At 43.1% G+C, this 22,794-nt stretch overlaps 2 protein-coding genes across 3 annotated transcripts in view; one reads left to right on the top strand and one right to left on the bottom strand.

Moving 5' to 3' along the window:
• Positions 1–7,347, top strand: part of POLR3E (RNA polymerase III subunit E) — a 28,269-nt gene extending 20,922 nt beyond the window's left edge. Inside the window, exons 19-21 of one of the 2 annotated variants that reach the window (XR_015807222.1) lie at positions 3,216–3,307; positions 4,145–4,270; positions 6,497–7,347. Coding sequence is in view for 1 of the 2 variants with exons in the window: in XM_014869331.2 (XP_014724817.2) it covers positions 3,230–3,307; positions 4,145–4,270; positions 6,497–6,553 (261 nt within the window). In the remaining variant the exon portion in view is untranslated. The remainder of the gene's footprint in view (positions 1–3,215; positions 3,308–4,144; positions 4,271–6,496) is intronic. The other variant, XM_014869331.2, reaches the window with a different exon arrangement.
• Positions 7,348–8,627: 1,280 nt separating this feature from the next.
• On the bottom strand, positions 8,628–22,672 carry CDR2 (cerebellar degeneration related protein 2). Its single transcript, XM_014869421.2, has 5 exons — positions 22,401–22,672; positions 17,116–17,228; positions 12,407–12,555; positions 12,066–12,230; positions 8,628–10,930 (listed from the first exon to the last, which is right to left on the bottom strand). The coding sequence occupies exons 1-5, from the start codon at positions 22,477–22,479 to the stop codon at positions 10,063–10,065; spliced, it is 1,374 nt and encodes a 457-aa protein (XP_014724907.1). The 5' UTR covers positions 22,480–22,672; the 3' UTR covers positions 8,628–10,062.
• Positions 22,673–22,794: the final 122 nt, after the last annotated feature.

Raw genomic sequence — 22,794 nt, 5'->3', positions numbered from 1 at the left:
TTGGGAGACTGTTGAAAGTTTTAGTTCTGCTGACTCAGAATTTTCAGTACTTGAGCTCTTGTGTATGAGCCTGTTCTGCTGTCAATGTAAATCATTGCCCCTGAGCCTCCCCCGATGCTCTGTGCAGATGGCAGAGGTGCTGGGGCTGGGTTTACTCTTTGCATAGGCTCCCACACTTTGGTGTTTCTTGATTGTTCCCCTGGACAATTTTGTCAGAACCCAACAAGGGTGCTTGAGCTCAGGGAAAGCCTGGAGGGTTGTTCAGCGTGGGATTTCATAGTTATTCATTAGTTTTCTGTAATTTGAAGTGCTTTGGTGATAAAAATCAATGATCTGAGGTAATTAAAATGATGTTCTGTGGGGGGTGAATACACTTTTGGCTTGAGTGTTTACCTATTATAGAAAACATGTGGCTGAAAATGGCAACTGTAACCTTACCAGGGGAATGCAGGATGTATTACAGAGCTGACCAACAGCACCTGGGGCATGAGATAAACGGTGTTTGTGGGGAGCCAGGAGAGGCCACTCTGGCTGCAGCTGGGGCCATGGGGATGCCTGCAGGGTGCTGTGCTTGCTCTGCTTTCTGGCCTCATCGAGTGGGAGGGAAAAGCACAGGTCAGGAAAGAGCAAATCCTGGGCTGGTGCTGCTGTGGGAGAGGGTGAGGAGAGGGTACAGACACAGAGGAGAGGGAGAGGAGCCTTGGGCAGGCAGGACTCGGTGCCTGTGGCCTGGGCTGTGCAGGCTGAGCTGCTCTCGGGTCCCATGGGAGGAGTCAGTGCAGGACTCTGGCTCCTGAGGATCTGCACCCATTTCCTGCAGGCTGGGGGTGGCTGGCTCCTGCCATGACTCCCTTCCCATGGCCTGTGGAGTGGCAAGGTTCTGCCCAAAACTTGAGGATATTTTTGAGGCCTCGGGAAATGATGTAAGTGTTGTGTGCATCCTGCCTGGCTGGGCTGATAGGAGGGGAGTGCAGCCCTGCCCTCACAGAGCCCTGCAGGCTGGTGCCAGTGCCAGGCTCCCTGAGAGGTGAGATCAACAGTTTACCTTTAGGATTACTCCAGCTGATAAGTTTTTTTCTGGCACACTCAGCCCCTTCCATCTGGTGTAGCTATAACATGAGGCCGCCTGGCAGTGGCTCAGTGCTGGACTGAGACACTTCCCAGAGCCAAGGGCTCCTCCCTGAGAGGCTCCATTTGAACGTGGCAGCCCTGGGGCAGCAGGGAGTTCATCTCCCAGGAGCCCTGCACTTGCTCCAGGGGCTTAGAGCAGGAAGGGGCACAGACCAAATATTTTAAAAAGGATTTTAAGGCAGCAGAGAGCTGTATCAAGGTGAGGCTGGGGAGATCAAGGTGAGATAAACCAGGAAAGGGGCAGCAGATGGGAAGGCAGTGAAGCTGTTTGGGCTGTGTCTCTCTGAAGAATCCCTGATGGCATTTCCCACTCCCGTGGCCAGGCTGTGTGACAGGAGCAAGCAAGCAGGGAGCTGTTGGCACCAGTTTGCAGAGGAAGGCAGGCTGGAAGGAGGAGATTCTGTGCGTTTTTCTTCCCAGCTAAGTATTGTGTTTGTTTGGAAGCTGCTTCCTCACAGAATGGCTGGATAAACACAGCTGTGTTTCAGCCCTGTGGCTGAGGCAGGAGGAGTTTGCACTCCAGGGCTGTGCTGGCTCACTTTGTTGAGCCCAACAGGTTGTGCCTGGGTGCTCCCAGTGCCCTGCTGCACTTTTGCCATTCCTGCTGCAGCTGTTGTGTGGAGGGAAGCTGGAGTATTTGATTTTATCTCTGCTGAAAACCTACAAGAGAGATTATTCCTCAGCAAGCGTCCTTATAGGAGGAGAATTATGTCAGGTACTGTGAGCCTGGTCAACCTGGATCCTGGCTCTAAACCAAGTGTAAAACCTTTTTATATTCCAGACATTTGGACTAACCTGAAAGTCAAAGCTGCTAATCCCACTAGGCAGCTCCCACTGGACAAAACCCTTCCCCTTTGCAATAAGATCAGAGGCAGAGCATGAAAGGAAATGCTGATCTTTTCACTCTGAGATGCACAAGTCTTTTGGCTGGTGAGGGAGGCTGGGGAGAAAGGTTTGGTTTGTACCAGCAGCCAGGATTGAGGGATGTTGGAACAGTTGGGACTGGCTTGTTAGCTTTTCATAGATGATTGATTTAGGTCGTCTGGGCAGTTAGCAAGGAATAAATCGTTAGTGACAGACAGGAAGAGACATGTCAGGAGTGAAGGCATATTTCAGCAGTGCTCATTAGTCACTGTTCCAAGGGGAAATGTTAAGACAAATGGATGGTATTTTATTTTGGGGGGGCGAGGCAGTTGTGCTTCTTCCTGTCTGCAGGGGTGTGAGACTTCTGCCTCAGAAAAAATGAATCTGTTTCTCTAGCTTGGCACATGGGGGAAAAACAAAACACACAAAACAACTTTCACTTTTGGAGCCTGAAATGAGAAAATATCAGGTTCAGCGTCCGTCAGTGTTCAGTCTTCTGTAGTCTGCCCCAAAATAGAGATGGCAATACAGCAGAAGCACCTGCTTGTCAGTAATGCTGACTTGGGATTAGTGCAGCAGGTAACTGCAGGATGGAGTCTGAATATATAAAACTTGCCACTGTAAAGGTAAAATCCTCCAGAAAGATCCTGCAATGCACTTGGTGCTCTCAGCTGAGTACTGTTCTGGATGGTCTGGAAGCAAACACTGCTGACAGGAAAAATCTAGATACCTTGCCATGGGAGATACCATCGAGGTCCAGGCCCTGGGATTGTTCTGATACGTGGTGGTCAACTCTCCACCAGTGGCAGACTGTCCCCATGCACAGTTCATGGGATTCCAGTATGTCAGTACTTCCCTTGAAAGCCCAGCTGTGGTTGGTGTGTGACAGATGTGGCACCAGTGCCCTATGCAGGTTGTGCCACCCTGACCAGAGTCAAACCTGGTCACGTTGAGACACACCTCAGGGTGCCATGGTGCTCATCCCATTCCCTGGGTCACAGGTGTGACACAGACCATGCTTCTGCTGTCAGTGAGAAGGTGCTGAGCAGGCACAGGGCTGCCAGAGCCAAGGCATCACTTGGGCTGGGACAGCAGTTGGGCTGTTTCAGCAGTTATTATTCCATGGGAGCCAGGGTTTTGATTCAGTAATGGGTGTCCAGGGATACAGTATCATGGAATCATTAAGCAGAACTCATTAAATAGCTGGTTATTTTTAACAGCCTCTTGTTCTCAGTTTCCTCCACAGACTGCTGCCTCACCAGATGAGCTAAAGGTCTATGCACTTTGGGAAGCTGGTGACACTTATGATCAGGTAAAGCTAAAATAAGTCACATTCCCCACTATGTTTTTATTGAGCATTTGATATTGTTTGCATACTTGTTTCTGGACCTGGTACAGCAGACAGTTCTCTTCTTTCTTTGTTGGTGTTTACAACACCAACCTGTTTCCAGCTGCAAGGGAGCTCATAACATGTTGGTAATCATGTCAATAACCAGCTCGGTGGCTGTTTCTGAACCTATGAAAAGATTCTCCAATGCAGGCTTCAAACCAGGATCCAGCCCTAGGTTTTTCTCCCTCTTATGGTAATGCAACATTAACCAGAGATTAACAGGTTTTTTCTGTTTTATCTGTTTCTACCTAAGAGTAGGAAATTATTACAACATATGTGAGCATCTGCTGAGTTCTAACTGCTGTCAGAGTAAACAGGGTGAAAGGGAAGGTGCCTGACGACCTGTGGATGGGCAGTGCAATTCCCAGCTCCATGAACTGAATACATTTTTATAGGAAAGAGACAAGCACTAGCCAACCTCTTGCCTGGAGTGATGTGAACTCCCATGGGAGCATTTGAGAGGAATACATTGCAATGCCTTCTTCAGTGTGTTTTTTTACCTTTGGGCTGCCACAGGTCACAGGACAGATGCAGATGTGACCACAGGGTGTGGAGGGACCCCTGTACAGCCCTTGAAGGATAAGGCACTGCTGCAGAGCAGGAATATATGGGATGGTTTCCAGATTATGAAGCAAGAATCCTCCAATGTAGTTCAGGGAATGTTTTGTACAGACTGTAACATTGTACAGACTATATGTGCAGTTCTGACAGATAGGAATAGTTGTTCTCTGTGTACTTAGGATACATTTTCTTTTAAAGCATCGCCAAGTTTTGCTTGAACTCTTCTCGAAAAACTACCGAGTGCGCAGGAACGTCATCCAGAACCAGCTGAGTCAGGAGTGTGGGGAGGATCTAAACAAGCAGGAGGTGGATAGAGTGTTAAAGGTAAGCTTCTGTTCACTTTGGGTTTGATCCAATTAATACATGAGTTTTAATGCTTGATTTGAACAAAGCATTATATTTCACCTTGAACTGCCAAACGATAAGGATGGTAGAACAGTTGTTGTTGGGATATGGACAAAGCCTGTGTTTCAGCTTGTTTTCTTAAACATTCACTTGTCTCATTCTATCTTCTTTCCCTCCAAGGAGCAATGGCTCACACATTATTTTGTATTATTGCAACAAATCTTTCTGTCATCTTGGAGCAGCAGAGAATAGAGTGTAGTAAATGTGATACTTGAGTTATTTTTAAATAATGCAAAATTAAACATTAAGGAGGTGGGAGGGCTTTGCGCAGTGCTCTGAGTTACCAACTGACTGCTGCTGGTTCGTGCTGAAGAACACAAGTGCCACACGTTCAGAAGGAAGTGCTTTTTATTATTTAGCAGGATGTGCAGCTTTGCACAGAGCAAAACCCAGGCCAAAACCAGCAGGCAGAGTAGTTGTTAATGCATCTCATTGCAAATGTTTATTTGAATCCTTTCATCTCTCTTTGAAGATGCACTATTTACTTGCTCAAGGAGTTTGAGGTATAAATACAGACCACACAGCCCATGACTTTAAAAGAGATGCAGGATGGCCAAGCAGAAAGTTGCCAACTAATGTAATACTTTAATCATTGTGGCTGGGCCTTTGCTCACTGTCACCCACTTCAATAAGACAAGTGCTTAAGTACTTTATTACATTGTGATCTGCAAATGAATAATAGCATCTTTGAAGAGCTACAGATCTGTTGCTGTGATAATAAGCAAACTGGTCTTGCTTGAAAGAACCTGGTCGTCTTAGCAGTTAAGTAAGCACAGACATTTCTGCCTGCTAGACAGTATTTCCTTTGGCTGCTGTGCTGGGGGATTTGTCAGCGACTACATGAGCTCAAGTATCAGCTCTCCTGGAACATCTAGACAATGTACTGGCATTAGTTTTTCATGATGCTGTTGCTATTTAACAGATAACCTGTTTCTAGAAAAAATACTTGCCCCTAAATCATCAGGCACTGTTTTTATGTGACTAAGTCGTGGGTGAGCAGCCTTGTGTTGTGGCAGGCTTTACTGCCTTGAATACATTTGTCATAGGCGTAGGGGAAATCACCTTTGTTTCTGAAATAAAATTTAGAAGCATGATTTAATGAAATGGGAGGATTCTCTGGCTTCTTTAAGCCACAAGAGATTGGATTCCACTTCGAGTGAAATTGGATTTGTTGACTTTTATTTCCCCGTCTGCCTGTGCTCATTTTTATACACTGAGGAACAGACTGACAGGGTTTGTATTTTTGCATTTGCAAAATTTGTAAAGCCTCTTTTCTAACCTCTGGGTTTGTTTTTGTTATGGATAAGCCCCAAGACTTCAGAAACAAAGATACATTTAAGATCCACAGCCTGAGTTCTGCAGTAGTACTTGAGCCTGTGTTGAATTACCTAAGAGGGAGAGTGGAGCAAAAGGGAAGCAGTTAGCTCAGTGTGCTCACCTAATAGAAACAAGGAAATGAGCCCCAAGACACCCCAATCCCTGCACTCCTTTGCTGAGGTGCTCTCCAGCCCTAAGCACAGCACACGTGTGGTCACAGCAGGGCTCTGAGGTTTGACACTTCATTATCATACAAAGCATTTCTTAAAAGGCTTCAGATCCAGTGACTGCCCTCACTCTTCTGCTGTTCCGCTGCTCCCCTCAGCCTCTTCCCCTGGGCTTCAGCCCCTCTTTACCCCTCCACTGCCCTGCTTCTCCAGCCCTCACACATCCTTCCCTCCCTCAGCTGGCTTCTGCAGGAGCCCCAGGTTCTCCCCGATGAGCCACTGCTGTTCCTCACTGCCTTGGCATTTGTCCCTTTGTGGCTCTCAGCCTTCCCCCCTTGTGTGTCCCCTCCATTGAAGCCATCTGTCCTTCAGGGTGGGGTTACTCTGTGCCCTGGGTTCATGCTCTCTCCTGTGCACTGGAGAAGGGCTTGGTACTGATCACGTTTATTGTCCCAGAGCCTGCCAGTTGTTTCCCCAAGACTTTCTTGGACTTTAGAATCATAGAATTTTCAAGGTTGGAAGAGACCTTTGAGATCATCCAGTCCAACCATGAAACATCACCCAGCACCAGATCCAGACACTCCTGCCATGCCTCTAGGGATGGTGCCTCCACCACACCCTGGGCAGCCCAACAGAGCCTTTCCTTTCCCTGTCTCCTCAGGACTGCTGCGTGAGCTACGGTGGAATGTGGTATCTTAAGGGGACGGTGCAGTCCTGACAGCGGTGGCAGTGGTGTCAGGTGATCTCGGGGACACAAGAGGAACCCACAGCGGGTGGCACAGCTGGAGCAATGCCGTGGCCTCGGCAGCCAGGGCGGGATCTGAGCTGCTCTGGGGCACGTGGCCATTGCAGGCAGCCACTGACATCCCCACACTCAGAGTTTGCATGGCCTCCGAGGCGCCGGAGTCGCCGGGAAGGCACCGTGGGACCCTGTCTGCAGCTTGATTAATCTGGGATTTCTAATGTATTGCAATTCTCCTTCTGTTTCATTATGAAAAAATAAAACAATATAGTGACACAGACATGATGGAAAATCATGGTCTAAAACTTTATTTTGTAAGTAATGCCAATAAATTAAATTTGTTTACAAACATCCCAGTTTTTGTTAAATCCCTGGATGCTCATACTATAGTGTGAGCATTGTCATAGCCCTTGAGCCCTCTTCATAAAAAGAGCAGGGGTAGTCGTGTTCATAGGAATGTCAGGCCTGGGAGGGGGGAACAAAATAACTGTCTGTGAACTCTGTACTACATAACCATTGTTCTCACCTGTTATCTGTGAAATGAGTTATTTGGAGAAGTACCTACATCTGAAACACAGGGAACAACTACTGGATTTCTTCTACTGATGTGGGGTTGGTTTGAGGGACTTTGTGCATTACTGTATGTGACAGAGCAAGGTAAGTAACCGAGGGCACTCTCTGGAAGGCATCCAGCTGTAGTTACCACACAGCAACCATGTAAAACCTCTATTTTGTGTAATTTTTAAATAAAAATTTATCACAAAGGTCAACTCTACCCCGCCTTGTATTTGTCCAAGAAACAGAAGCTGCACTTGCTCCTTTTGCATCTTGAAGGCTTGGAGAAGGACAGAGGTGGAGAACGAAGTGCAGTGCAGTCCCTGAGCTCCCTGGGGCTGTGCAGGGACAGGGACCCAGCCCTGGTGGCTCGTCCTGAACTGGCCTTACCTGCAGTACCAGCAGGAACATCGGCGGTGGGCACTGCACAGCACGGGCACTGCTGCTCCTGTTCTGTTCTCTGCTGCAGCTTCCATCACATGAGAAGCTCAAGGGGATTCTATTGATTTCATCTACTTATGCTCAGAAAAGGCTGAGTTGAGTTGTTGACCAAAATAAGAAGATTAAGGTAGTTAATCCAGGTAAGAATACTGGCTAAGAATATTGTTACCATACTTACGGCATATCCCATTTTGGTGGAAAATGGCTGGTTTTGAACGGCTAAAACTTCCTTATTTAATAGGTTAGTGTATTAATTGCATAAATAAAACTGGGATGTGCTTTATATTCAGGCAGCCCTGGCTGGCACTGACCCAGTGGCTGTGGCTGGAAAGGTCTCTGGGAAAGCCATGCTCCAGGAGCAGCTCTAAGAGCCCAGCCTGAAGGGATTTACTGCACAGCCTGACAGGTAAGTGCTGCAGGACAGCCAGAGCTCAGCAGTGGCACAGGTAGCCAAGGGGGAAGTACAATACAGAAGAATCAAGAAGTTCTGAGGATATATTTTTGGTATTTTAAAGCATAGAAATGGTTCCTATCAAAGTGCTCTAAATTAGCCAAAAGTAATAAACCACTGAAGATGACCTATTTAACCAAAAATCTGCAACTGCTTTTACACGTCTTCTGCCCAGCAGGTGTGGTTTGCCCATCCCTAAAGTGGTAAGGAACACTGGTAGTGAACCACTTTGTGCCTTTCTCAGGTTACTGCTTTCATCTCCAAACTGGGGTGGGACAGGTGCAGGTGGCAGGGACACACTGACAGGACAGTAACCTCATGGCAGAGCAGCTTTTCTGCTTTCCCCACCCTTGCCTCTTTTTTGAACAGAACTGACAAAAACCACAACAATGAGGAAAGACTACTTGCTTCCATCTGGATTTCTGTCCTAGACAAGCCTGTTCTTTTCCATGTAGCATAACTTTTCTAAAATACAAATTTCATGAGAACTCCATCTGAGCTCTCTAGGAAAGATGGCAAAACTAGATAATGCAGGTGCCATCTGCACCAAATACAGTTTCCTGATTGGCACAGATGGATATAATTACTACTTAGGCATGTAGCTTGACTGGATTATTTATTTGCTTAGAAAAATATTCAGAAGATTCAGATTCCCATTTTTAAATAATTTTCAGACTGCAATACATGTTTTAGAGAAACTTCCACAACATGAAGTTTTAATACTGCACCTGAAGGCCAAGGTGAACAGAGAACAGCATAACACAGCAGAGCTGCAGCAGCTGGACTAAAGCTGAGAAACTGTCAACATTCTGGGTCAAGGGTTTGGTGCCTCACAGCATCTTAGTAGGAAGCTGCTTCCCAAGAACTGCAGGCCACATTAAGCTATGAGACCCTTTACAAGGAGAAGGACATCACGTTTCACTGTGCCTTTTTTCTTCCTCTTAATTTCTCAGTGTTCCAAAGAACAACCTTCTCCATGTTCTTTGTTTTTTAGAAATTAAGTATTGTATGAATTACTATTAGGGAGTGGAAAAGGAGAGGGAGAACAGGAGTGTGGTCCCATTTTCAGTAGGATATGTGCTGGCAATAGTGTCCATCCTCCCACCCCACTGGAAGCATGGAATAGGTCCAGAGAGGCTGACACTGGAAGCAACAGACAATATAAGGTTTTGTACCTGGCCTGTCTCTTCAAGCACTTGGAGTTTGTGGTATGCAACATTAAAAGCTACTCCACTATGTCAGTGCTACTTCTAAAGTTAAATAGCTAAATAACAACTCTCTAACTTTACAAATACACACAAAAATGTACTTTGCAGACATTCCACCAGAGAACCGTAGGTCCCAAATAACACATAGAGTCAATTCACAGTAGCTTGCCTTAAGACAAAGTGCCCTACAAAAGAAACCATATCTAAAAAGCCACACAAACTTTACATCAAATCCTTTCTTAGTAGGAAGACATTTATATTAATCTGTGGGAGAGCTTAGTGATTGTGAAAACGTGGTACTGGCTTAAAGCAAGCACAGCTTTCCACCACCCTGCCAAAGCAAGATCAGCCGGACTGCTCCGGTCCTGGAGCTGAAGAGATGCTGCCCCTGGGACTGGTCGGGGCTTTGCTTTTGTTCATTTTCTACATCAGTGTAGTCACAGGGCTAGATCATCCCTGTGAACCAAAGAAAAGCTTCAGTCTGGTTCTTGTGAGAGATTCAGAGTCCTTAGCTCTGTTATTTCTGAAGTGGACTAAGGAAACAAGTGTCAGTCACTGCTCTGGCCAGAGATGAAGTGTAATATGAAGTAGTAGTGTAGCATTAAGCTATGATGTTTGTTTGCTTTACAACCACTAGTTTGTGCGACAGTGCTAAACATTAAATCTACTGCTACACAGGAACTGGAAATCTAGCTGATAACTAACTAGCTTGTTAACTACAGGGCTACCAGCCAATCCAAAACATTCACTTTGAGTGCTCAAGAAACACATCAGTTTAAGGGGTCTTCTGACATTCATATGAAATGTGTTCTTGACTAACACATAAGGTGTTATGGCTGAGAGGAGAGAGTCTTGTACTTTGCTCTGTGTTCATCTATTTCTTCTTTTGTTTTTCTGATACAGCTAAAAATCTCCTTGAATAGTGCTTTATATTCAGGGGGAGCATTTGTGGAAGAGTCACTTAGCTCAGCAATTGTGAATTCTTGATTGCTAGCTGAAAGATCATACTGGGTGTTCCCCACATTTAGGTCTTTGGAATACTGCTTCAGTGTTTGTACAGCCTTGTGTTTCACAGAATCTTCATCCATTTGACACTTCTTCAAAAGCTCTTCATACTTCACTTTCAGAGCATTGTATTGAGCATCAACTTCATTGAGTACAGAGATTCCTCGCTGCTTCACAGCTTCAGCTCTCCTGATACACGTTTCTTCATGGCCCCTGAGAATGTCTGCCCCAGCAGCACTGCTCAGGAGGCCTTCGCTGCTGCTCCGTTTCAGTGCCTTCTTCTCAAGCTCGGATACTGTCAGAAGTCCATCGTCTGCCAGGCTCTGACCAAGCTCCCTGTCTAGAGATTCCTTGAACGAAATGAAAAAGGATTCTGGCACCAATTTCTCGGCATTATGGAGCGTGTTTTCAGACTGAAGTATCTGTCGCATTTCAGCTACTTCTGTTTCCAGTTCCTCCGCGCGAGCCCGATACAAGTCCGTATCAACCAGCCTCCGCTCCAGGTCACAGTTTTCTTTCACCATAAGACTGTACTCCTCTTCCATGCTTACCCTCTTCTCTTTCTCTAGGTTCAGCTGGGCTTGTAGAACTGTCACTGCCTTCTTTAACTTCTCATTTTCTTCTTCTAGAGGACTTAGCTGACTGTCCATCGAAGTAATCTTTTCTGCAAAGACGTGATCGTAAACGAAATACCTGCAGAAACAAAATAAGGATTATCAAACATAGGAAGTACAGCTGACCACACCTAAAGTTTTCCTGTCCTGTGTAACTAATGACATATTTAAACTGTGTGCTAACACACTTCAGAGCACTAACAGGGGCCATTGCACTAACCAATCAGCCAATTTAGTAATAAAAACAGAGTTTGTAAGAACTTACATGCCATCAAACCAAGCTCACAGCTTAGGCAGAATGGAAGCTTGTTAACAGTTTCATGTTACAGACAAGCTCATTGAATAATAAAAGTTTAAATTATAATTCAAGTTTAAATACACATTGTCTCTCTGTACCATGCAGTACTTTCTAACACTAATTTTTTCTACAGCACTCCACTCTTGTAACTTTTGTCACTATTGATGTAGAAACAAGTTTCATAATTGACAAAGCGATGCTGGAGGCTGGTATTTTCACAAGCCTTTGGCAGCTTAAAGGATCCACTTATCTTTTGAATTGCCAAGAAATAACTTCTTTTTGGATTTATGAATTATTCTGGAGTATTACCTCCATGTAGACACAATGGCCTGTTTTGTCTGTGGAGATGCTTGACTTACAAATTGCCTTGTAGGCTTGCAGTTAGTCTAAGCTTATACCAGGTGATTGTCCCTTTGGCCCCACTAATGCAGTTCACCTGAGTCAAATGGCTCTAGCTCTACATTTAAAAGGCATCCCAGCAGCCCAGGCACCATTTTCCCAGCTTAGGTATCACTTTAACCAGCTTAAGTTAAAAAAAGCTAAGGAAACATCCATGGACATCCAAGGAAAGAGTAAGTTACATGAAATATTTTGCATTTAGTAAGTTTGTTTTTCAGATTATTTGTGTGTTTGCTTTTATCTGACTGAAAACACTGGGGTGCAAATTGTTGTAAGTTTTCTAGGCTACTACTTTATATGGCTGGCTCTGAGGAGAAAGTGGAGCACCAATACCAGTGTGGTCTAGAAGCAGGCCAGAAGTAATGACAGTACCACACAGCAGAGATACTTTGCTAATTGAGTGAGCATCAGATAGTTTTTTTCCTGCTTATCTGGTATCTGTGCTTGTGTCTTAGGTTTTAAAGTTTTGCTTAAAATAGTTTCAGTGTTCTTTACTATGTAAGGTTAAAAGTCTTACTGGCGGAGGTCATACAGCTCCTTCAAACATGAGAAACTGTGCATTGATCTTGGCTGCTCAGATCTCTCCTGGCTCATCCGGCCTCGTCCAGGCTTCTTCAGTTCTTCCACTTGTCGCTGCAGGTCATCTATGTGTGTTTGTAGACTTTCAATAGTCTCTGTCAAGCTAAAAGGTGAAAAGGCCTTTAAATAAAACTAACCCTTCAATTTGCCAGTATTGTAGAACAGTACTAGACAGAGACAGATACCCAGTAACTACAGAAATACACCTGGACTGCTCTTACCGATATTAACAGCTGGGGGGGGGGGGGGGGGGGGGGGAAATCTGTAAGAGTTTGTTACCTTATTATCTTTTGTTGTGAAGCTCTACTCTCTGCAACCAGTTTTTGATTAGTGTCTTCCAGTTCTCTTGCTGTCACATCCAGCTGCTCATAGACTTTTGCATGCTGGTCATTCATCTGTCGCAGGAGCTCCACTTGCTTTGTGAGGTACTGCAAGACATTCTGCTGTTACTGGTTTACTCTTGAAACACAAGCTACAGCTCCTATGCTGCATTTTTGTTCACACTCGGAGAGAAACTCCTGAGTTTTCTAAATTAAAATTCCTGCAAATTCCCGTGTTTGCTTTGGTAAGCTGAAGAGACACTATCAGTAACTTGCTAGGCAGCTTGCCTTTGTCATGGAGGTCACCTGAGGCTGAGAAAGCAGCCCTTACCTGGAGGAGCTGGGTTTGATGGTGCCAGTTTCTCTTTATCTGTGCTTTCTCAATGAGCCTGTGCTGCAGTCAGCACTGATAGAGCCTTCAGGCTCCAACACAGCCCTTACCTGTCCACTGTGTCCTAAAGGTTGAAGTGTGCTCCAACAGAAACTTTTAAACTATGTTGACCCAACAACTTTCTCAACATTAAAACTGAAATACTGGGCAGCACCATCCATAATTAAATGTACTTTCAGCTGACCTAAGTTCTTCCAGTCTGAAGCAGCATTAGGTTCAGCACAGCAGAATTTATGTTGTGATCAGTCTTTAGACAGTATGTGGGCTAATATGTGTCAAGAAGTATAATCAAGTTATTGAATTCAAATCTTTAATTACTCACAGGGAACTATTCCAGTTACTGTAATCCCAAACAAAGGTCTCCTGGCCTTTTTTAAAAAAATAAAGCCTCACATAAAATACTCTCAATTTAATCCTCTTGAGTTTTACAATTAACTACACAGACTGTTTGGTTTCCAGAATAATGTCAGAAAGCTTGGAATTCTTAGTCTAAGCAGTTCACAATCACCTAAATCTCTTTAAAAGAAAAAATTTTTAAAAAGGATATTATATTCTCCCACCCAGGACATAAGCATTTACATGAGACAGTTCTTTTCTGAGTCTAACCCCCTAAATCTGAAATATTTTGTTCTTATATAAAATCTCTATTTTACCATATATTCTGTATTGCTACATGTTATTTTCTTAAAGCTAAGCTTCAAATAGGAACATACAGCAAACTCCTAGGCAGAATTACTTCTCTTTACATAGGCCTGTTACATACTCAAAACTTCTAATATTCTACTTAACCTTTTACCTCATTAAAAGATTGGTGGGTTTACATTTTAGGCAATTTAAGAACAGATAATAAGTTAATCTAGGACTAGTAACTGCTCCATACAGACTTCTAGAAGATCAACATGATAGCTGTTGGCTAGATCCTTTTGTAGCCTGTGCACACATGACAGAGGATTTACACAAAAATAGAACATAGATTAGCAGTAGAATCTCAATGTGACCCATTTCAGATTAACTTTCCCTATTGGTTGTAGCTGAAGGAAGGAGCTGGAGATCCTCAGACTTTCTTCAGCAATACAAGTGTGCCTAAGCACAGGAGCCAAGGCTTTGGTGCCTGAAGAGATGTTGCCTCTTATTACAATGGGCTTTTGTAGAAATTCCAGATGAATGGAAGGGTTGAAGCACCACTTCCTCCACCTTCCATCTCCAGTATCTTCAGGGCTGGTGTTCAGCTGACCTGGCATAACCAGACCACCAAAGATGATGGAATAAGTACTTGAGAAGTTCACGTTTAATCTATGTCCCTTACATGAAGCAGCACCTTGCATTCTAGCATATGAAAATTGCCTAGTGTCACAATTTCCAACACCTGAGTGCGGAGAATTGATTCAGGAAGGAAGTTGCTGTTTCCATGCAGCCTTTTTTACTTTTTATTTTATTACTACTCCTTTATTACTATTTATTTATTACTACAGTGATTAGTTAGTGGCACACGTGTCAGCACAAAGGTCAGATATAATGATCCAAAGCTGTAAAATTCTTTATGTGTTAGTATTTAGTATATGAGATGTAATCTTAAGCACACTGCAGCCTTTGACCCTTCCCTTCCAGTGCAGACAAGACAGTGCCATATTTCAGAATGATTTTCTGCCAGTTATAGACTTTTCTACCTGTAAGATCCAAATTAATAGGAAAAGGGTCCCAAAGATTTACATGGATATAGTGCACTGAAAAAGATTGTACAGAAATTCAACAGAGTAGCTACAGGAATAGCTGAAAGATCATATGTAGGTTACAGAGACAAGCACTTGAAAACTGGGAAAAATTAAGTATAGAGACTGAATATGCCATTTGCACATGTATCCTGTGCAATAGGGTATCCTGTGATCCCACAAGAGACAGCAGTGCTGGTATGAAAAGAATAGATTGAACTGCTTTACACCTTGCACATGCAAATTTCATTCCCATTTGTTTCGGTGAATTTGTGTAATAGTTCCTCAACTGAAGGGTTTCTCTGGGTAGTTGAACAAGAGGTTCATTTTCCCTTTTCTGCCAGAAATCCAGATGCAAGAGAAACTTCTTTGGAGAAAGAAAAAATTTTGTGCTGCTATTACACTTTTAAATGGCACTGAGGAAAGAGAAAAGATTGAGACAGGAGATAGCACTGAGAAGACAGCATGTTACTACAGCAGATACAAATACAGTCTTTGGCTCAACAAGCTGGGCAAAGGTGCAGGCACTACTTATATGTCAGAAGCATCACAAAAACTCTTGTTGTGGCAGTGTTCTCCCACTCTTTCCCTCTCCTCTTGGAGGGAGCTAATAGGACAATCCAATACACATCTCCCACTCTCCTTGAGGGAGAGGAAGAAAGATATTGAAAAGGTATCAGATAAAGCCTTCAAAAACTAGTATTGCCAAAGTCTTGGTAGAGCAAGACATTGAAAGAAAAAATTAATGTGTCATGTCTGAGTTTGTCTGACCACAGGTTCTTGCCCCTGCAACACACCAACTATAGATCACTGCTGGAAGGACATTTGTGACACTTCTGGAGCTAAAGCTCTCTTATGTCCTCTATAAACACTGAACCACAGAACAGCTTAAGCAAACAAACTGGCTTAAACCAATAGGATATTGCATTCTTAACAGCACTAGACTATTTCTGTACATCAATGTAGCTTAGCAATAATGTATTTTCCACATTTATAGAGAGTGTTAAAATACAGCTGCTTTTAAGTAGCTACACTTGATCAGCCAGGTTAGTTGCCTATCACAAAGTTCTGGTACCTTATTTCAAAAGTTGTGTTGTAACTCTGCTGAATGCTTTCTTAAATATGGTTGTTCATACAATTACCTTGTGTACAGTATTTGTATAGCACCTCGGAAGTGTTTGTCCTCTCTACACCTTAAGAATTAATCTTTTTATAAAAACCATTCATGGCAATGAGGTATTTTCAGTCTCTGCATAAGTAAATATATCTTCTAACGCTGTGGCAGTAATATAAATATCAGCCATTCCAACCATGGTATCTCAAGATGAACAGGATAACAAAGATTATAGTTAGCACATAACAGAAGAAAGAGCCAACAGATGAGGTACAAAACAAAAGTAACTTCTAAAAACGCCCACAAATCAAACCTGCACTCAGAAATCACTCATTACTTACTAAAAATGCTGCATTTGTGTTCACTACTTTAAAGACACCTCTAGTTCTGTAATTATTATGGTTAGGATTCTTTCAGTTACCTGTTGCCACTACAATAGTGAGTGTTTTCAGTCTGAAGTTGCAGCTGTACAAAATGCACATCTCTAACTGCAGTACTGCTAGAACAAAGGAACTCAGATTTTGTAAAAATCTGGTACATACCAGTCACAGCCTGTTCCCTGTGATTCACACCAGAACCAAACTGAAATGCTGACTGTGTTTTCAATGTGTTGTCAGTCAGCAAAGTCCTGAATATTTAATAATTTAATTATTAGAGACCATGCATTGCCCTCTAATAGCTGAAAAAAATCTCATTATGCTGACAAATGCTAGGTCTGCAAGAACACAGGCAATGTTAAAAAAAAAAGAAAATTTTCCAAAAATAGCCAGGTTTTTCCACTCTATTACCTAGAGATGAGTGGTTTTGAAAGAATGGTTGTGTTTTTGGGTTTTTTCCCTGGAAAATATGGAACAATATATCCACTGTATCCTATATTTAGATACTACTTAAGTGGGATTTTTTTCTATTTTTTTGTTGTTTGTTTGTTGGTTTTTTTTTCTTGTCCTTGCAGGGTTTCTTCTATATTCAAATAGACTTTATCCCCCTTTATCACAGCTCAGTTTACTGGAAGTACATATCTTCAGATTTTACTTAAATCTCAATTCTGCACTTATCAGCATTTAAATTTCAGTGCTACAATCATTAAAACTCTCACGTAATATTTACATTATTAATGTATTTATCATCATATAATTGTTATTTTACCTGGCAAGATCAGCAAAGTTTAGCAATAAAAATAACTGAAATATCTTTTCTGTACAGAACTGAAAAATACCAGTAATTTTTCATTAAACAAACCAAATCCAACATTTAGTGGCACAAAGCTTCTGGTAATCAGAGAAACAGTTCTAAGTATGAGCCACCTATACTGGTTCTCAAATTCTCAAAATAGCTGAAGTGGTGAAAGATTGTTCAGTGTTTTCCATTAAAGCTCAAGAAATTCAGATCTTAACTTATATACTGTATGTTGCAGGTTTAGATGCTTTCACATGGGGATCCTTTAGATATTTTACCTCTATCTCCTGCAATTGCTCTTGATTTGTTGCATACATTTGCTGTAAGGATTCTTCTAGTTCGGTGTTACGGTCCAGTAGTGTCTTGCCAAGCTCAGCAGCAAGGTGAAGATCTAAACAAAGAAATTATGTTTGCATGTAAGTGAGAGAAACAATGATGTAATCTAATTCTAAAGCCTGTTATCAAATATTTGACATATTTTCTTATTGCTGTTATAACTGCTCCAAGTAATCTCCAGTACCCAACATGGAAGTTAGCTGATACTAAGTAGAACATTCATCTACCATCTCTAATGCAAGTCTAGGTGAGCCCTGAGGCCCAGAGACACTTTGATTTCATGAAGCTTCCTCAGGCACATCCAGCCATGTTCACCTCCCACACTGTGCCCAGTCTACACCAGCTCTGCCCAAGGTCTCTTGGGCTTCCCCCTCTTTGCAGCACTCGGGAGAATAAGGACAGCAGACCCTGCAAATGCTCATCAGTCTAGACCCAGGCCAAAGCTGATGAACTCCTTATTGACTTGACTGTTCCTCCCCATAACCCTCTACCAGAGTCCAGGTCACACAGGATCAAAGTGCTAAATGAAAGTTTCAGATGCTTTTTATGGTGAAACAATAATATCAAAAGACATAAAACTGATGAAGACTTGCAGCTATTCTGCTTTTCAAGCTCATAAACCCAGGTGGCAAGAACTATTTAATGTGCTCCAAAACATCACTTTAAATGTCATTTGTTCTCAGGCACTTAATCTCAATTTCACTTCAGTCATCTTCAATCACCTCCAGGGTGCAGTGACTGTAGTTGTTGCAAATTAAGAAATAAGTCATCTGAACACTCAGCTCTATTCTAGAGGGAAGCTTGATATTTGCTCAACAGCATCAGAAGTGCTAGATATTCTGTACTATTATGTTGAAAGATAAGTAATTTAAAAGCTAACATAATGTGACAAAGTAATAAATCTTGGTATTAATACTAAAATTGTAGTTACTCTGTGGAGGGTATTACACATCAAAGATCCAACAGATTTCTAGAAATCTCTTATTTTCCACCTCCTTCCCATCACATGACCCATGACCTGCATGCATGCAATACCACCTAGTTAGTTCTCACATAGGACTTGTATCATTAATCAGAAAGAGAAGAAAAGTCAAGAAAAACTTTGAGTCACATCAAGAAGTCTTAAATTAATAAACAGCAGACATGTATTGCATCATCAGTAGTTACAGCCAGGGAAGTAAACACATTAATTCCACTTTCATTTGACTGTGATGCCCTTTTTTAACATGTTGTGCTACCTCTTTCCTGCCCCCTCTCAGTTATCTTATCAGCTAGGAACTGTAATACATACAATACTGCTCCAAGATTGTTTTGTGCTAACCTTCAGTTTGGCAGCCTGTCCACAACGATTACTCCATCTCCACACATAAGCCAAAGACCAAATTCAGACTTACAAGGACAAGTCAGTACAAACATTTGTCTATGAAGCTGTTGATATCCAATTCTGGCAAAACAACAGCTGTGCTATTCTTTACACATTCTTTACAGCCACAATGCCTTGTTTCCTACCTTAAGGTCAGATTCTTAGCATTAATGCCGTAAAAATTACCTAAAAGAAATCCCACTGCATGGGAGTTCTTCAGTTTCACAAGAGGTACAATTAGAAGGCACAAGGCATATTGGTCTATACTTAGGAGTTTATATTCACATCACTTCTTCACTGTAGCACCATTCATTAAGAAGCAGGATTTAAAGCATTTGGATAAGGAAAACTTAAGGCATCCTGCTTAAATTTTTCCCATTTGGTAAACAGATTGCACATTGTTTACCCATGGACAGAGTAACTCCCAGTCAAACACCAAGCTGTTTGTTCTATCTCGTTACAGAATACTGTAGTCTTCAAATTCAATGAATTCATTATCCTATAGGAAATGGAGTTCTGCTTCACAAGTTCTCGTACTGCACAGATCTTTCCTAGGAACCACCATCTTTAAAACAATACTAGCATCATTCAAGGCAAAGACTAAATAGTCTATTCTTTTATTTTAATAGAGTAGAATAAGAGCTTTAGAGAGGATTTAGGATTATGTTAAAGATATAATGCATAATGGAATTACTACCACTTCCCTTCCTGAAGTGAAAGTTGGTTTTCATGTTTAAGTACATTTAGGAGTTTATGGCTTCATTCTTAAATGCCCCCTCATCTACTAAATCAAATAGCACATACCACACAATACTTGGAATACAAGGTGAATAATAGAATTCATGTCATACTTCACACTCATTCTGTTTGTTAGACTGCAAGAAGCACAAATGGGTTACTATGGGAGAAACACTTTTATAATTAAGGCAATTTGTTTCTGAGGGGGAAAATACAAGTGGGAGCGCTCAGGAACATACAATAAAGCCTTAACTCTAGAGAAAGCAGGTTCTGAAACAATTTCATCTCTTCTAAAATTCAGAAAATTTTTGTATCCGTTTTTCTACATTGTCAAGTACCTGGAAGCCCTGTAAGGAGCAAATTTTACAGCAGAGATGTGCCAGATACAATATGTAAAGTATTAATTTACATTTCTCTGGAGAGAGTTATGGTAGAACACTAGAAGCAAAACTACATTTTTCTGTTGTAAATTTATGTAAAGCAACCGCTAAATTCTGACAGACATGCCTTTTTCCTTTTCACCATAAAGATGGAAGCAGAGAGGATTTTAATAATGCAAAATGCGTATGTGCAGATCTAAAGATCTTCATTTTAGTAAATCTGATTAGTTGTACTGGTGTTTAACAGCACCATCAGAAACCTCCAAAATAAGACTTAAAGGATGTCTCCCGTGATGTTGAACAGTCCTCAGTTACCACTGCTTCACTATCTCTTCTGACTGCATTACCATCATTGAAAAAAGGATAAAACAGTATCAAAATTCTTCTGTTCTATTCTTCTATTCTATTCTTCTCTATTTTTTCATAACCCACCTAACAAAATTATTCAGAGAATTTTCAATCTAAAATTAAGCTTATTCTTTTGAACAGCAAAAGGCACTAACTGCACAAGATGTATAAGTAAGCCTAGTGTAAGTTAACTGTAAAATGAAAACTTTTTTCCTACTTAGTTTCCTATTTCATATTCAGGATACCCTCTGTTTTGTAAAAGTGAGTAATAGCAAGATGCAAAAAGAACAGTCCATATAAAAAAATTCTTTTTTAAAGGTCAGCATACTTCAGCAAAACATTGCAGCAGGATGGCTGTTCCCATCCTTACAAGAATTCCATGAGCACTTTATGCATGAGCAGTATGCCAGAAAAGCCCATCTCTACTGTCAAGGCAAAAATCTTTGGTACCTATGAAGACTATCAAGGTTTTCCAAAACCCCTACTGTAATTTTAAGTTTCAAAGACCAACTGACAAGGACTTCAAGCTTGTTTCAGGGTGCCTTCTAATGTTTTACAACCGAGGTTCTCATAATCATAGTCGTCAGTTTTTAAACATGCACTGATTGTTTGGGTTGTGAAGTTTCACGAGACCTTGATAAGCACTCTTACTACCCTGTTTACACACATCCGTGTGTCTCAGCCTTAGCAGCAGGAGGAGTAGTATCCTTCAGAGTCCGGAAAGGAAGTATAGCACAACGTTTAAAAAACATTCCTGTAAGGAATTTCTTCTTTGAATTTCAACTTGCCCATCACTTTATTTTCCTCCTTTTCCTTTTGGCAAGGCTATTCGTGGCTTCCGTTTAGGCTTGTAAAGAGAGAATCCCCAGAAAAAGATTGTCCACATGTTGAGGTACATTAACCGAACCCCCAAAACACACTAACCTCTAGAATGGAATGTTTCTTAAAAGCTGACAGCAGAGTCAACTGGTGATTATTTCACTCATTTTAATTAAAATATGAAAGTAGAAAAACATCAAGAAGGCAAGAAGTCAGCAGTTATACATTGTGAAGTCTCTTTTTAGGTCTTCTAATCCATAAACACTGACAAAGTAAAATCATGTCTTCAAATTTTTCACTCTCTTCCCTTTGACAGCAAACTGTAGTTTCAGGATCTTATTTCAACTGATTTGTTTGTATCCTAGAGCCAGGAAAACATCAATTTTGGGTGAGGAGTACCTAAATACAGCTTTCATTTAGCTATTTTATATAGCATACAATTAGAGAGACCTGGTCCCGTCTCAAAAAGAGTTTCTGCTGTCAAATACTTGATGTCAGTGTGAATACTGCCTGGCTTTCTCTATGGTTTACAGTACAGCAGCACCCTCCAATCCCAAGTATTAATGTATTTCAATATAAAAGCAAAACACGTAAGACTGGAGCAGGTTTTCAGGAAGCCACAGCTTTGAGCTGGCTTTTCAAAACAAACTCGGGATTAAGAACAAAAAGTAGAACTAAGTAACTTAAATAAATACTAGTCATAAACACCACTAAGCTCTTAAGGAAATTGCACATTCTTTCCATATCATGCCTGTTAAAAGATTTTTAGTGCAATTATACTTGTATTCCTGTGGTTCCTTTCTCATTTGTGAAATGAACAGCATTTACCTCTCGCATGTGGTGTTTTAAGACCTACTGATGGAATTACATACAGACGCTAAACATGTATATTTCTGAGGAGTAGTGGAATTATTTGATATTTTATTAAGAAAACCTAAAGAGTTTCTAATAAGGAACCTGTAACGAATCGAGCACTGCTACGACTACAACTTCATCGACTGGAAGCCCTTACAAAGAACTCAACAGGGCGCAATAGCGCATCCTAGCCCGGTGCTTCCAGCGCCTGCCCCGAACAGAGCACCTTCACCTCCCGTGAAAGGTGCAACTTTTCGGAGAGCCGCTTTCCTCCCTCCGGGCGGAGAGGGACCCCAGCACCATTCAGCTCGGCTGCCGCACCTCCTTCCCTCAGACAAAGACGGCCGCAGTCGTTCCCGGTGACAGCGATTCCGCGGCGGCGGGAAGCGCGGCCGTGCGGGGATCCCGGGCTCCGACGCTCCGAGCCCGGCACGACCGACGGGCCCGCCGCGACCCCCGGCCCCGAGCGCCCTTCCCGGCGCCCCTCACCGCCTCGGAGCCGCCGCCTCCCCGCCGCGGCCCCTTCCCTCACACGCCCTCCCCGCCGCAGCCCCTGCCCTCACACACCCCGCGCCCGGCGGCTCCCCACAGCCCCTCGCCTCACACGCCCCGCCCAACGCGGCCCCTGCCCTGACCCCTGCGGCGGTTCCCCCGGCCCCTTCCCTCACACACCCGGCTCGCTACACATCCTCCCTCACACGCCCCCCGCCGCCGCCCGGCTCACCTTGCTGCAGGTCCTGCTGGTCGTACCAGGGCTCATCCTCGCGGATTTCGAACTCCTCCACCAGACTATCGGCCAGCATCGCGCCCCTTCCCCTCACGGGCGGCTGAGCCGGCGGCGCCCACCCCGCGATCCCCCTTGCGCCGAGCGGGGCAGAGCGAGCCGGCAGCCGCTCCCCGCCTCAGCAGCCGCCTCCGGCCATTGCCGAGCGGTTCCGGACTTTGCCGAACCTCTCCCCCTTCTGGCCGGGCTGCGCCGGCGGCAACGTGGCAACTGCTGCCGCCGCCCGCCCCCGCCTCCCGCGATTCAAACACAGAACCCTCGCCTTGCCTCGCCTCGCCGGCAGGCGGCCAATGGGGAGCCGCCCGCCGCAGAGATCGAAAGGAAGATACACTAA

The sequence above is a fragment of the Sturnus vulgaris genome, chromosome 16 (assembly GCF_052056855.1).
Source record: "Sturnus vulgaris isolate bStuVul1 chromosome 16, bStuVul1.hap1, whole genome shotgun sequence".
In the NCBI taxonomy this organism is placed as follows: domain Eukaryota; kingdom Metazoa; phylum Chordata; class Aves; order Passeriformes; family Sturnidae; genus Sturnus; species Sturnus vulgaris.
This window is presented reverse-complemented; position numbering and strand designations above follow the sequence as displayed.

Coding starts and splice junctions, on each gene's coding strand:
- CDR2 (XM_014869421.2), bottom strand. CDS start 22,479: ATGCTGGCCGATAGTCTGGTGGAGGAGTTCGAAATCCGCGAGGATGAG. Junction 17,229..22,400: donor CCAGCAGGACCTGCAGCAAG/GTGAGCCGGGCG, acceptor TTCTTTGTTTAG/ATCTTCACCTTGCTGCTGAG. Junction 12,231..12,406: donor TCACAACAAAAGATAATAAG/GTAACAAACTCT, acceptor TTCACCTTTTAG/CTTGACAGAGACTATTGAAA.